The 15,124-nt window shown below is 41.9% G+C and overlaps 1 protein-coding gene across 1 annotated transcript; it reads left to right on the forward strand.

Moving 5' to 3' along the window:
- Positions 1–11,667: 11,667 nt before the first annotated feature.
- On the forward strand, positions 11,668–14,826 carry otulina (OTU deubiquitinase with linear linkage specificity a). The gene is made up of 3 exons (XM_031759755.2): positions 11,668–11,917; positions 12,052–12,173; positions 13,684–14,826. Exons 1-3 carry the CDS (start codon positions 11,804–11,806, stop codon positions 14,084–14,086), a joined length of 639 nt encoding a protein of 212 aa, XP_031615615.2. The 5' UTR covers positions 11,668–11,803; the 3' UTR covers positions 14,087–14,826.
- The last annotated feature ends 298 nt before the right edge of the window (positions 14,827–15,124 follow it).

Here is a 15,124-nt window from a genome sequence, read left to right on the forward strand (position 1 = left end):
TAAGCATTTTTAAAACTCTACAGCGCCATGGATGTGAAGCCAACCTATCTGCAGCAACTGTGTGATGCTCTAATGTCAATATGGACCAAAATCTCTGACAAATGTTATCCAGCATCTTGTTGAATCTAAACAAGGTTTAGAAATTAAGACAGATCTTAAAATAGGGGCCTGACCAGGCACTAGGAAGGTGAAAAATAAAGAAAAACAAAGAAAGAGTAGGTTTGGTGCCTCTGGTGACTGAGTGTGCAATAAAGCTGAAACAGTTAGTCCAAAAACTGATTAATAAATTATTGTAAAATCATTTTATACATTTTTTAAAAAACAAAAACTCCCATAATCTAACCTTTTTCCAGCTTCCTTTGTCATATTTATAAATAAAACTAAATAACTTTAGATTTTAGAAATAGACCAAAGACCTAACTGATTACATGGATTAGTAATGTCTTCATTAAAATTATATTAAAATGATACTTAAAAATTAAATTTGAACATACTTACTTTAGTGTGGGTCAAGCTTCTGACATCTTTTATATTCTAAACTTTCCAAACTTAAGAGTTGACAAATATAATTCAGTGTTGTATTTATGTTTTTTCCAAACAAACACTTCTGAGCGTTTAGCATTTTATAGTAGATTGAGTTATAAGCGAACTCCTCTGAGTATCTAATGAAGGATATTAAGCATAATAAGTGAAAATGCTTTTGCAGTGTTTCACAAACTCACTCTTGTATGCCCAAATTCATAAGTCAAAAAAAAGTTCACACTCTCCAATTTTTAGCATTTGTTAACAATAAAAAAATCATCTAAGTTGTGTTTTTTGGAAAAATATCATTTCGTTTTCCCTTCATGTTTTACCCCCCCGGTCATCCACGCCCCACCAGTGGGGCCCCTGCACCCCACAGTTTGAGAACCACTGGCTTAGAGAAATACACAGTAAAACAAAAGGAAGACTCAACACGTAATTTGAAGAAAACTCTTGGAAAACCTACATTTGATTCTTTTCTTCTTTCTTTGCTAAGATCTAAGTGCAGAATACAGTAGTCAGAGGCCTTTGTGGTGTGTGATGTTTCTAGTAAAGACAGTCGCCCAGTAAAGACGAGTTTTGATCTCTGAATCTTTGTGAATTATTGTTTTTTATATATAAATATATATATTTATTTCTGAACCTGCAGAAGCTAGCAGGAGCAGCTGAGGTCTCCTTAAGAAGAATTTAAAGTAAAACTGTAAGTCCTGTTTTTGTATCTCAGTTTTTTGGGGGAGGTTTTTTTGTCTTCTGAGCAGATTCAAAGTGAAGACTCTTGACTGTCTGACTGGTTGAAATAAAACATTCCTGTTCAACCTGCAGCCACCTGAAATTGTCCTGAATGGGGAGAGGGAGCAGAAATATAATGACATGTCGGCGCTCCAAATGGATTATGTTTCAATATCAGTCAGGACACAGAAACAGAAAGGTGGAGGGAGAGAGTGCATGTGTTGGATGCAGATGGTTTTAAATTGCTGCCTTTGTTTTCCATCAGGCATGATGCATTCACTTTCCTTATCTTTCAGACAATGCGCGGTGGGCTGATGTTCTGGGTAAATGAACTGTCTGTATATCCCTCACCCTCCGCTCCTCCGCCTTCTTGTTTTCACTTCCTCCTCGGGGTTGAGATGTTGGTACACTGACTGTGAAGCCCGAGCTGCTCAGGCGTCTCCCACTTTGCTGCTCTGCACACCCAGATGCCTCTGGGGGTGCAATTACCAATCCTCACATGCAATCGAGGTTGGCCATGCATATGATCCCTTTTGCTTTCACTCTTGTTTCTGTTTTGTTTTTTTTTCCCCTGCCCTTTTTTTCAGCGTTATTAGCAATGACACAATGCGAGGTATTTGCAGGTAGAGGAGTTAATAGCCTGGTCTTTACAGAGACACCTGTCTGACTTCAGCAGCTGATTGCATCGGCCCATTAAACTTTCTAGCAGCCCGGGTTTTGAATGCATGTCTTTAGGCCGTGATGTCTCTGTTTTAGAGCGGGAGTGTGTTTGCAAAGTACCACGAGCAAACCTGGGGAGAAGCTGCAGCTGCGCGCCTGCTCACTCTGCTTCCCACCTGCTTCACACAAACACGATCTATAAAGAAAATGGTCAATAACGCTTCGATGAATAGTTCACATCCAGCTCTTTAATACAAGCTTTTAGCTGTAAAAATACAAATACTGAATGCATGACTTCTGAACAGAGTAAACAAGCCAAACACTTGGATATTTGGCCTTTATGTGTAATGTCTTGATGCATTCTCAATCATCCAGGAAAGTAAATCTCCAAAAGTTGATTCTGTTCATCTGGACGCTACGTCCAGATGAACAGAATCAACTTTTGGAGACTTTATGTGTAATATAGCTGAAGGCCCCATCACTAACTCATTTTTGTTCCTGATTAAATACATGATGTTACTTTGACCTTGCATTATATTTTATTATACCTTTACAAACATTTGTGAAAAAATAGGTCGGTGTAAAGAGCTCTCAATTCAAGTGTGGAGCTGTAACAGGATGCTGCTCTTGGAACAAGTCAGTTTGTGAAATTTCTTCCCTTCAGCTGTAAGTGGTGTTATTATTAAGTGGAAGTGTTTAGGAACCACAGCAAATGGACACGAAACTGCAGATCACATAAAGTTACACAGTGGGATATGAGAGTGCTGAGGTGCATAGTGCATAAAGTTTTTGTGCATTAACATCAGCACAAAAACTGTGTGCAGGGAGCTTCATGGCGTGGGTTTCCATGGTCGGGCAGCTCCTGTAGGTGTAACAAGTAGGTGAGGCAGCACTTTTGAACATATAGTAATACATTCAACAGTATACAACAAAAAGAAAGTGGACTTACACCAATCAGGCACAACATTATGAAGCGAGTAGGATATATTAGGGAGCAAGTGAACAATTTGTCCTCTAAGCTGATGTGTTAGAAACAGGAAAATGGGCCAGCGTAAGGATTCGAGCAAGTTTCACAAGAACCAAAAACGTGATGGCTAGACGACCAAGTCAGAGCAACTCCACTGCAGCTCCTGTGGGGCGTTCACTGTCTGCAGTGGTCAGTATCGATGAAAAGTGGTCCAAGAAGGAAAAGTGATGAACCAGAGACAAGGCCATAGGAAGCTGAAGCTCAGTGGTGCAAGTGGGGAGCGAAGGATGGCCCGTGCGGTCCGACCCTACAAGTTGTTCTGATAGAAAGGTGTCAGAATACACAGTGCATCAAAGTTTTTTGTGCATGAGGACGCACAGCTGGAGACCAGTCAAGAGCGCCCATGCTGACCACTGTGCAGCTGTGCACCAACAATGGGCATGTGAGCAATAGAATTGGACCAGGGAGTAATAATAATAATAATAATGGATTGCATTTATATAGTGCTTTTCTAGACACTCAAAGAGCTTTACAATTCCACTATTCATTCACTCTCACATTCACACACTGGTGGAGGCAAACCACAGTTGTAGCCACAGCTGCCCTGGGGCAGGCTGACAGAAGCGAGGCTACCATATCGCGCCATCGGCCCCTCTGGCCAACACCAGTAGGCAGTAGGGTGAAGTGTCTTGCCCAAGGACACAACAACCAGGACAGACAGAGCTGGGGATCGAACCGGCAACCTTCTGGTTACAAGATGAGCTTCCCAATTCCCTGAACCACGGTTGCAAATCAGTGCTGTCTGGGGTGTTCACGGTCTGCAGTGGTCAGTATCGATGAAAAGTGGTCCTAGAAGGAAAAGTGATGAACCAGAGACAAGGTCATGGGAAGCTAAAGCTCAGTGGTGCAAGTGGGGAGCGAAGGATGGCCTGTCCGGTCTGATCCAACAAGTTGTTCTGATAGACAGGTGCCAGTATAGACAGTGCAACCCAACACAATATTAGGCAGGTGGTCAAAATGTTATGCCTGATTGGTGTAATCCTCCAGACTGTAAACAAATATATCCAATTTTTTTTGTTTGAAAAGTGAAGTTAATGTGCCAGCAGGCAATCAAAAGAAGTTTGATTGTTGAGAAGGTGTACTCACTCTGCCTATGACTTCAGTAAACACTAGATTCACGTCCTTCTGAACATAACATGTTATGTTACCACCAGAGTCCAAAAAAACAATAAAAACAATAAAAACAATAAAGTAGGGTATGCTTTAGGATGGGACTACAAAAAAAAAGAAAAGGTGAGTCTAAGGCTTCATAACATGACTTCACTAACTGGTGGATGATGTCACAGTGGCCATGTCCATCTTTCGTATACAGACTATAGCTCACGTGCTTTGCTCCAAAAAATTCACTCGTAATTTTTAAGTTTTATGACACAGGTGATGTCTTTGAAAATGCTGTTTACACTGAATCTGGTAGCATTCATCCAGAAGTTGCTGGCATAAGTAGTAAGACAGACATTAAAGTGGACAAGTAATACTTCTTCTGAGCAGGTTTAATTGTGTAATAAGTCAAAATCAAATGAAATACAGCAATTTCAGTTTGTGACAAAATGTTTTATCAGTATATCTTTTATCTCAGTGGGTCAGGATTATTTATATATATACTGTATGTAAATAAAACACTTAACTTGTCACCTTAATTAAGTCTGTACAGTCTCTTAGAGCAGAAGCCATAGCAACGCTGAGGGCATGCATCCTTTGTCCTCTGACAGATGCCTTGGCAACTCAGGGGAAAAAATAGTTTATTTCTCTAAACATCAGATTTTCTCCAGAAAAAGTCACAACTATGCTAACCGGATCTTTCTTTTATTTAAAATGGATAAACTGGAATTTAATCCAAATCAAGATGGTTTCCTTTTTTCCTTTTTTTAATGGAAAAAAATCACCAGATGTATGAGCACAAGCTCTTGCCTTTGCTTTCCATACTGAAAAAGAAAAACATCTGTATACTGGAAATACTGGTGATTTGGATAACACATATACCATATTTATGCATAAAGAGTTTGGGGGCTCGTCGTATCCATTTAGCACCAGGAAAAGTGCTGCAAACTTGTGCCCTAATCTCGTGACCAAACAGAAACGCCGCTCCATATGTTGTTTGAAATGGACGATCATGAGTTACACGCGGCAGATTAAAAAGTGAAACAGTTTCCCTTCTGTCAGGTAGTTTGTAAGCAGCGCGTGAAAAAGCCCCTCTGGCAAAGTGCAACTCTTCTGCGCATGGGTCATCGCAGCTTTAAGAGCTAGAGGAAAATAACCGGCCCTGCCCTCCATCATCCTCTCATCCCACTGACCTCTACATAGGGTATAGTATACTTACAGCACACACAGAGGAGGAGAGGGAGAGAAAAGAGAATGATTGCATATCTGAAGGCATCAAGAGAGCGGATATGGATGGGAGAGGAGTGTGACATGGTCGGACACGTCTTTGCTTTCTTATTAGTGAAGGCCTGCGCGGACACTTTGGGCCTTTTTTATGGGGCCATGATGAAACCCCTCTTCATGCATCTGCAGAAAATGGCCAGGGGAAATCACAGATGAGAATCACTCAAAGACAGGCAGATGTCAACAGGCCCATAATGATAGCTGATGGCCCCAGAACACTCTCCCTTCTTCCCCTCTCAGCCTCACCTGCCCAAGTTGCACTATCCTAGAAAACATAATTAGAGGTAAAACAGAGAGACGGAAGCTTTAGCTCTCTGTTTTCTGTAACCAGTGCTCTTTGTTTTATACATCAGGGAGTCCTTTTTTTTCTCCCCCATTCCCAATCTCTCTTTCACTTCGTGGAGAAAAAGGAGGAGGAGGAGGAGGAGGAGAGCTCCCTCTGTGAGACGCCAAGGTGCTCCCAGTCCATTGTGCTGCTGGCTGTCAGGTTAAATTAGGGAGTACAGGCTCCGTGAGTGTAAAAAAATCAATACTTGATGGAAGATTGCTCCCCGGAAAATCTGTTTTGATTCCAGGATTAATTCTTGACCAAAGGCTCCTGCAAAATGACATGCCATTAGCCTGAAAATGAACACATTCTGCAGTGGAAATTGGATGGAAATGTGTCAGGTGATTGCCCCGGCTGGTTGTTTTGACTCTTTGAGCGAGGGGGACTGAAGGTGTGGCTGCCGCGAATGAGGCCTCCGGGCCGACTCCATTTCCAGAACAGAGACAACTCCACCGTGGCCTCAGAGTATTCTCAAGGCCATTGTTGTCCACGGCTGCAAATGCACTCCACCAAGGTGAAATGCATTTACCCGCTGTCCACTCTCTCCTGTGTTTTCCTTAAAGCGTGGCATGAAGAATGAGAAAATCTGAAAATAAAACAAGGAGCTTGTTTTATTTTTCCCCCATTTCTCCCACTCTCTCTTCTCAACAGTGGGAAAAAGGGAGGTGAGATGCATTATGGATGAGTGAATAATGTGTTTGTCATGACAGATGACATTTCCTTCTTTGAAAACTTAAACAGGAAGCTGTAAAGATGCACCGGACTGTGATTCGAGCAGTGGCGTCTGAGCGGTTTCTGGCACTCTAAAATTATGTTTTATTGTGAAATACACAAGATTAATTTATTTTGCATTTATATTCTTCCATATTTTGCTAATCAGCTGGTTTTTAAATTAAAAAAAAAGAAAAGGTGGGATCGATCCAAATAATGATAGTATCAATACCAATGCTGATATTGGTATTAGATCGATACTAACATGATCGATGTCAGTATCAATCATGTTAGATCGATACTTTGTTTCTGTCCTTGAGGATCTTTTTTAATAAAAATAAACCTTAAATAGATACTATGAAAAATGTTTTGTGTTGAATGTCAGGTCTATTTTATTTATAGTATGTAGCACATTTACATTTACAGTTTTAAAAAGCATGGACGGCTGAAAGGTGTGTTTGTGTTAAATAATTATTGTGAAAAATTAACATCACAGGAAATTAGTGGTCAATCAAATGTGTTCACAATTTGCAAATGAATGATAAATCATTTGATAAGTCATAACACACTGGTCTGGGCCTACATAAGCTGCCTTCCTTAGTCAAAAGTGTCAATATTGGTACTGGTATCTGCAATATTGCTCTTTATGCCATAATTTACAGCTATGCACAGCACCAATAAAAGGTCCTTTACAACAAGTCCTGAAGAGCTACATGGAAAATTACATTATTGCTTATTTTTCCTTCTTTGTGTTGTTCTGGTGTTTATATGATCTTGCTATATGCCACATATAAACATATGCCACACCCAAGCCACATTTTGACTTATTATTTGATTTAATTGGGATGCTGTAAGAATTTTCACTAATCGCTGCCTCTCCAAATAATCCTCTCAACAGTGCATAATTACAAACACTAAAGAAATGCCCAAACCCGTATTTTTAATCCTTCCATTTTATCTTAAAAACCTTGCAATCAAACATGATGATGGTTTACATACTCAAGTATGTATAAGTATGTTGCAATTATTAAGTAATAAAACAAAACAAGCAGTACTGACAGATGAAGCATCCTCTGTGTAATTATGATGATTAAAAAAAACAGATGAAAATATAAAAAGAATTAGAGGACGAGAATAAAGCAAACAGGTCGCAGGAAACCTTCTGAGCTGGACCACAGTGATGATGGTGATGATGATGGCGTTGATGTAGTGCCAGTGTGGACCACACTCAGTTTTAAAGTAGGTCTTCAGCGCCCTCTGCAGGCTCAAACTGTCAGTGCTTGCTGGGTAAAATCAAATCAAATCAAATCAAATCAAATCACCTTTATTGTCACATCACATGTGCAGGTACACTGGTACAGTACATGCGAGTGAAATTCTTGTGTGCAAGCTTCACAAGCAACAGAGTTGTGCAAAATACAATAACGTGCAACAAGCAAAATATAAAAATGGTTAATCTAAAAAGTAATAAATATATGTACCATATATAAAGGTATATACATTACTGAATGTGTGTACTAAATATGTTTTTCTACGTGTGTGTGTGTGTGTGTGTGTGTGTGTGTGTGTGTGTGAGTGTGTATATACATGTTTTACAAATGAAATAGAGTAAACAATAAAATAAGATATATAAAATATAAAATATACAGAGGTAGGTATGTGCAAAACAGTGGCATTAATGTACAGTATGGAGTGCATAATGTTGAAGTTCCAGTAGTGAGGGTGAGGTGTCTATGACGTGTTCAGCAGTCTGATGGCCTGGTGGAAAAAGCTGTCTCTCAGTCTGCTGGTTCGGGACCGGATGCTGCAGAACCTCCTTCCTGATGGAAGTAGTCTGAAGAGTTTATGGCTGGGGTGACTGGAGTCCTTGATGATCCTCCCGCTTTCCTCAGGCACCGCTTCCTGTAGATGTCTTGGAGGAGGGAAGCTCACCTCCAATTATCCGTTCAGCACACCGCACTACTCTCTGGAGAGCTTTGCGGTTGTAAGCGGTGGTGTTGCCATACCAGGTGGTGATGCATCCAGTGAGGATGCTCTCAATGGCACAGCGATAGAAGGTCCTGAGGATGCGGGGCTCATGCCAAATCTTTTCAGTCTCCTGAGAAAGAAGAGGCGCTGCTGCGCCTTCTTCACTGTCTTGTTTATGTGTACTGACCACGTAAGATCCTCAGCCAGATGTACACCAAGGAAGCGGAAGCTGCTCACTCTCTCCACAGCGGCGCCGTTGATGGTGATGGGGTGTGTACTCCTCTGCACCTCCGGAAGTCCACTATCAGCTCCTTTGTCTTTGCGACGTTGAGGGTGAGATGGTTGTCTTGACACCAGTGGGTCAGGGCGCTGACCTCCTCCCTGTAGGCTGTCTCATCACCGTTGGTGATAAGACCCACCACTGTAGTGTCGTCCGCAAACTTCACAATGATGTTGGAGTTGTTAGTGGCCGTGCAGTCGTAGGTGTAGAGTGAGTACAGGAGAGGGCTCAGTACACACCCCTGTGGAGCACCAGTGTTCAGTGTGATGGGGATGAGGTGGTGCTGCCCAGTCTGACCACTTGGCGTCTGTCAGACAGGAAGTTAAGGATCCAGCTGCAGAGGGAGCTGCTCAGTCCTAGATCCTGCAGTTTCCTGTCCAGCTTCGAGGGAACGATGGTGTTGAATGCTGAGCTGTAATCTACAAACAGCATTCTCACATACGTGTCTCTCTTCTCCAGGTGTGACAGGGCAGCATGGAGTGTCAGGGCTATGGCATCATCAGTGGACCTGTTGTGGCGGTATGCGAACTGTAGAGGGTCCAGTGAGTCGGGTAGTGCGGAGCAGATGAAGTCCCTGACCAGCTTCTCGAAGCATTTGCTCACGATGGGGGTCAGGGCTACAGGTCGCCAGTCGTTCAATGATGAGATGGTGGAGGATTTGGGTACAGGGACGATGGTGGCCATTTTGAAGCAGGCTGGGACTACAGACAGAGAGAGGGAAAGGTTGAAGATATGTGTGAACACTCCAGCCAGCTGAGCCGCGCATGACTTGAGGACGCGGCCGGGAATCCCGTCCGGACCAGTAGCTTTGCGTGGGTTCACTCTCCTGAAGTACCTCCGCACATCCTCCTCAGACACAGTGTGCGCACTGACGTCATCCGCGGTGCGCACACTGTCCGGTCTCCTGGTGTTCGCTGTGTCGAATCTAGCGTAGAATACGTTTAGATCCTCACACAGAGAGGCCGTGGTCTGCGGTGTGCTGGTTTTCCTCTAAAGTCTGTGATCGTGTTTAGTCCCCTGCCACATACCCGAGGGTTGTCAAACTGTTGCTCCACCCTGTCCCTGTACTCACGTTTGGCTGCTTTGATCGTCTTCCGGAGTTGGTAATGTGCGTGTTTGTAGTCCGATGTGTTCGCGGAGGCAAAAGCGGTGCTCCGTGCCGCTAGCGCCGTGCGAACATCTCCGTTAATCCAGGGTTTTTGATTTGGGAAGGATTTAACTGTTCCGGATGGGACGACATCTTCCACGCATTTTCTGATAAATCCACAGACTGAGTCTGTGTATTATTCATCGATGTCTTTAGCAGCCACGTGAAACATTTCCCAGTCCGCGTGATCAAAACAGTCCCGCAGCGTAGACTCCGATTGGTCCGACCAACGATGCACCGCCCTCAGGGTTGGAGCTTCCTGTTTCAGCTTCTGCCTGTAGGCGGGTAGAAGCAGGATGGAGCGGTGATCTGATTGGCCGAATGGGGCGCGGGGGAGGGCTTTGTACGCATCCCGGAAAGAGGTGTAGCAGTGGTCAAGAAGCCGGTCTCCACGAGTGTTGAAATGGATGTGTTGGTGGAGTTTTGGTGAGACTTTCTTCAGGTTACCCTTATTAAAGTCCCCGGTCGTGATAAACGCCGCCTCTGGGTGTGAGGTTTCCTCACTGCTGATCGCGCTGTACAGTTCCCTGAGTGCTCGGTCAGTGTCGGCTTGTGGGGGAATGTAAACAGCCGTAATAATCACTGCTGTAAATTCCCTCGGTAGCCAGAATGGCCGGCACTTAACCATCAGGTACTCCAGGTCCGGTGAGCAGAAGGATTTCTAGGTGGCAGTGCGCACTCCAGGATGTCATTTTACACATCAATACCACCGAAGAAGAGTGTTCTTTAAAGGGAAATTCCACCCTTAAAATAAGACCTTCTTGAATTGACTTTTGGTTCATGTGTATGCATACAAACCATCACAGACAGGCTGTCAGTGAAACAGAAGCTCAGATTGTTTCTTTGCACAAATTGTCTCCTTCAAGTAAAACAAAGATGTAACTATGCAGAGCGTGAATGTGAGATCAAAATAATTCACCTTATATGTAACTTGGCTTGGGATAGGCTGGTGACCTATCCAGGGTGCGGATAGCTGTATTTTTTTTTTTTTTTACATTTATTTATTGTTGGTTTTTTATTGTCTTCGATTTTGTGTTTTTCTTTTAATTTTTTTCTACTTTTAGTTCTTAATTTTAAGATCACACCCAGTTCAAACAATTTACTTTAACTTTTTACTTAATGTCACAATCACCTGTCACTTTCTGACATGAAATTTTAATGCAGGATGGATAAAAAATAAATGTTTTCTTATCAATACAAACTCAAAGACTTGTATAAAATCATCCTGGTTGCATGGTTCATTATGCTTTTATACTCTTCTTTTTTTAAATTTATTGTTTTCTTGTGCTGTTTTTTTCTTGTTTTTGTTTTTTTCCTACCGCAGCCCCTGAATTTGGACACACATTGGCCCTTGAACTAAAATTACTTCGGCACTCCCAGAAGAGGTGGGTGGATTAATCCAGATATCGATAGCGTCGATACCGACACTGGTATTGGTATTAGCTTAGTGTGATAGGATTGATGCTTTGTTTCTATCCTCTAAGCTTACTATGTAGCTCATTGAATTACATTAAAGTATTTCTTTTGGAAAAATATATATATACCTCAAAACACACTATGAAAAATGTCTGAACCTTTCTATATTGATTTTCATGTGTATTTTGTTTATAGCCTATAATACATAATCTATACAAGCTGAACCTTCAGAGATGGGTACATTTACAGTCCAGGTGTCCAAATAACCCAGTTTCAAAATACACAAAAATCTAAAAAGTGTGTTTTGCTATGTTAAGTAAGTACTGTGGAAAGTAAAAATCACAATGATTTAGCGGTCATTAAAAATATGATGATTATCTCATAAATCATGACACACTGCTCTCCCCTACATAAGCCGCTTTTATAGATTAAAAATATCGGTATCGGCATTGGTATCGGTAGCACTGCCGTTGAATTGAATGACTAACGGCTTTTTGCACTCCAGGCCAGAGGGTGGCGCGCACGTGCATACAGTTTCCTACCGAGGATAAAAAGTGCTAGCCGCAGAAGAAGAAGCAGGAGATAGCTTAGATGCTAGTGCGTTTGAAACAGTGTTTTTGCTTTTAAATCGTCATGTCCTGGGTTAAAGCTCTGCCTGTGAGCGGAGAAGATGTCTTCGACGACAGTGCGGACGAGCTTAGTTTACAGAGTAAGGAGTGGACCTCCAACATGAAGAAGCGACTGAAGGTAAAGTTAGCTCACATCAAAATCGGATCCTGAAATGTTCACTCACACCGGCTCTGCGTGCTAAACTTCCGCTGTGTGTGTTTGTGATGTGGTGTGCTGTCCTTCTGTGTTTAACTCGCTCATGTTTTCTCCAGGACGGGTATGTGGACGGAGTTGATGCCGGTGAGGATGCCTCGCTTCAGGTGGGATTCAACCTGGGCTTCAAGGAGGGAGCAGCTCAGACTGTGGCTGTGGGACGACTCAGAGGAATCGTCAGGTAAACCATCAATAACATCATACATCTGCCCCGCATGTGACTTGTCACGTGATATTGTTTTCCTTACAATAACATGATAACATCTAATAAGATGTCACATATTAAAGTGACATCATTTTAAAGGGGTTATACACATGTCTATTTAAAATTTCATGATATACATGGTTTGGGCACCTTGATTGCACATGTATCTCATCCAGGCATTGCCTTCTTCTTATCCAAAGTTGAGTTGCAGTGAGAGTAGGCGAAGCAGGGTATCCCAGACCACCTAGCCCCCAGCCACAATTTCCATATCCTCCTGGGGGATTCCAAGGCATTCCTAGGTCAGACAGATATGTAATCTGTCCAGCCCAGTTTATTCTGGGTCTATCCTGGAGTCTGCAGACTTTTTTCTTTTTTAAAAAAAAAATCTGTTGCCTTATTTTATAACTCGTGGAAACCGTAGTTTAAAGTTTCATTAACTGAATTGCCCCATACACGGTGGCTTGAAGTTGTGATCATATGTCACTGTCAGACCACTTACTGGTGACCTACTGAAGTCAAGTATCAGTATCAGTGGCTGTGTTTACATGGAACAGACTACTCTTATCATTGTCCACACACAATTAAAAATGATTTTTTTTTTAAATAATTGGGTGGTTTACACACCTGATCAAAAGATAAAGACCATACCTCCAGGTTCTCTTCCACCATCTCCCTCCTCTCATTACAGAGACTCCTGCCTGACCTCATCTGTCAGTCCATCCACCAGTATTGCACAAATAAACATTAAATTAAAATGATAAAAATTGGCAGAGACTGGCTTGATGATCTCACGAAAATATGAAAAGAAGATCCAAATCCAGGGACTCAATTCATGAAATCTGTGGAGGGAATTTTCACCCTAAACTCACTGTCACGTTCAAGAAAAAAAGAGTTGAGGTGATTTGAGGTTTGTGGCATGGTGTGTTATCCTGCTGGGTAAACACAACAATTTAAATGTTGCTGGTATTAAGAGGCCCAAAGTGTGCCAAGAAAATGACCCACGCTGTTACACCAGCAGCAGCCTGAACACTTGATAAAAGGTGGGCTTGACTCAAATAGGATGTGTTTAAAGTAGCCAATAAGGCACCAACAGGAATGGGCTCTGCCTATAATCATGTAGTTTAGAGTCAGTCATTGTCCCTGCCAATAGAAACTGTCCCATGAGAAATTTTTACAGAGTGACATTTAAGTTTTCCCCCCTCAGTTTCTAAAAAATCACAAGATTGTAATAAATAAAAGTTGTAAAAAAACAAAAACGTACAATATAGGTGCTCAATGAAGGATAAACAATCAAATATAACAGACAGCATCTACAGTGAAATCTCAGTAATTGAGAAGGCCTCGTTAATGCCACATGGAAATTCTCTCAGAGGTTTCAGCCTTATTCTTGCACAGAAACATCCTGAGTCTCTTTTGTACCGACTGTCATTGAAGTGTCCTTTGTGTGCCATTGAATGTGGCTCTGTTGTTTCTTTGTGTCTCGCAGCGCTATATGGTGCTGGTGCCAGATCCAGCATCCGGAAAAGCCCGTCCCATCCTCGGTGACTGACCTTCTGCACAGGGTCACGCAGCATGAAGACAAAATAGCGAACGGTATCAGGAATGCTCTGGAGAATCCTCCACCCAGTGTGAGCGACGTCTCCGAGAGCATGGAGGACCTAGAGGTGGAACGGGCAGACCGGGGCTGCTGTGAGGAGCGCTGTGAAGAGTCGGACTGCTGCAGGAAGGGAGAGACAATGGACTTGGACTTTCCTCACAGGCCACAAAGGATCTGCTCGGGGTCCACTGAGGAGCTTCACCTCCTCCTGCAGTGCTGCGTTGACGTGGTGTCAGAACTGGGAATGCCACAGGAGATCATCGGCCACATAGAGGAACTGAGGAAGCTGTAGTGACTGAAAGGGTTCGAGTGATGACAGAAACTGTGACGCTAAACAGGCTTGGTGTAAAGCTCTTTCTCACAAAAAAACATGATGTATATAATGTTTTATATACTTATGGATTTTTATATTTTATTTAAGATATTTTAAAGTGTTTGGAAATAAAATGAAATTTCCTGCTGCATGTTTGGATCATTGCCTCTAAAATGAGAATAGTCTGTAGAACTAAGTTTTTAGGAAATAATTCAGTTAACTTTCAATATCCCAGAATGTCTTAGCAAATTAAATGACAGAGATAGAGCCATCAGTATTGACCTCCATGTTTGTTGTTAGGTAGGGGTGTCAAACATATGGCTCCAGGGCCAGAAATGGCCTGCCAAAGTCCAGCCAGTTCTGAAAGAAGTCAAGATTGTGGACTTTTTCCTGTATTTTTATGATTTGACAGCCTTCTTACTGACAAAGACCTCACCCATGACCTGCCTAGCAATCAAAGTAACAGACAAACCATGAAATTAATAGAAAATCTATTGTGTTTTCACTGTTTTCAGGTTGTTTTCTTTGAATTAACTGGATAGAGTGCAGCTAATGAGCTGCCAGTGCCTGTCCTATAGTTTGATGCGTTTATTTCTTGCAGTGTAATGCAGTAATGTAGAGCTGAAGGTTTTTATTTTACTAAGACACCATTTCTTCATTGTGCGGTAAAAACTGAGAGACATTGTTAAAATCATTGCACTGTTTTTTTAATACATCTCATGGAATAAAAGTAATGCATATAAAAGTAATATATATATGTATGAGTTAAAAAAAGGTTTTTGTCTTATAAAACGTTTTCAAACAATTAAAGACTGAAGTGAAATTAAAATTAATTAAAAACAAAAAGCCAATAGGAAATAAACATAAAAACTAATAAGATATAAACCATAGCAACTCTGGTCCTGAGAGCTGTCGGCGATGCCTTCAATTGCATCTTGCCTCTGTAGTTCGAAAGCCTAACCTTATCAAATCGGCTTTGAAATAAAAGCAGCAAGTACTCACATTTAAACACGGTGA

This window comes from Oreochromis aureus, linkage group 9, assembly GCF_013358895.1.
Source record: "Oreochromis aureus strain Israel breed Guangdong linkage group 9, ZZ_aureus, whole genome shotgun sequence".
NCBI lineage: Eukaryota > Metazoa > Chordata > Actinopteri > Cichliformes > Cichlidae > Oreochromis > Oreochromis aureus.

Coding starts and splice junctions, on each gene's coding strand:
- otulina (XM_031759755.2), top strand. CDS start 11,804: ATGTCCTGGGTTAAAGCTCTGCCTGTGAGCGGAGAAGATGTCTTCGAC. Junction 11,918..12,051: donor ACATGAAGAAGCGACTGAAG/GTAAAGTTAGCT, acceptor TGTTTTCTCCAG/GACGGGTATGTGGACGGAGT. Junction 12,174..13,683: donor CGACTCAGAGGAATCGTCAG/GTAAACCATCAA, acceptor TGTGTCTCGCAG/CGCTATATGGTGCTGGTGCC.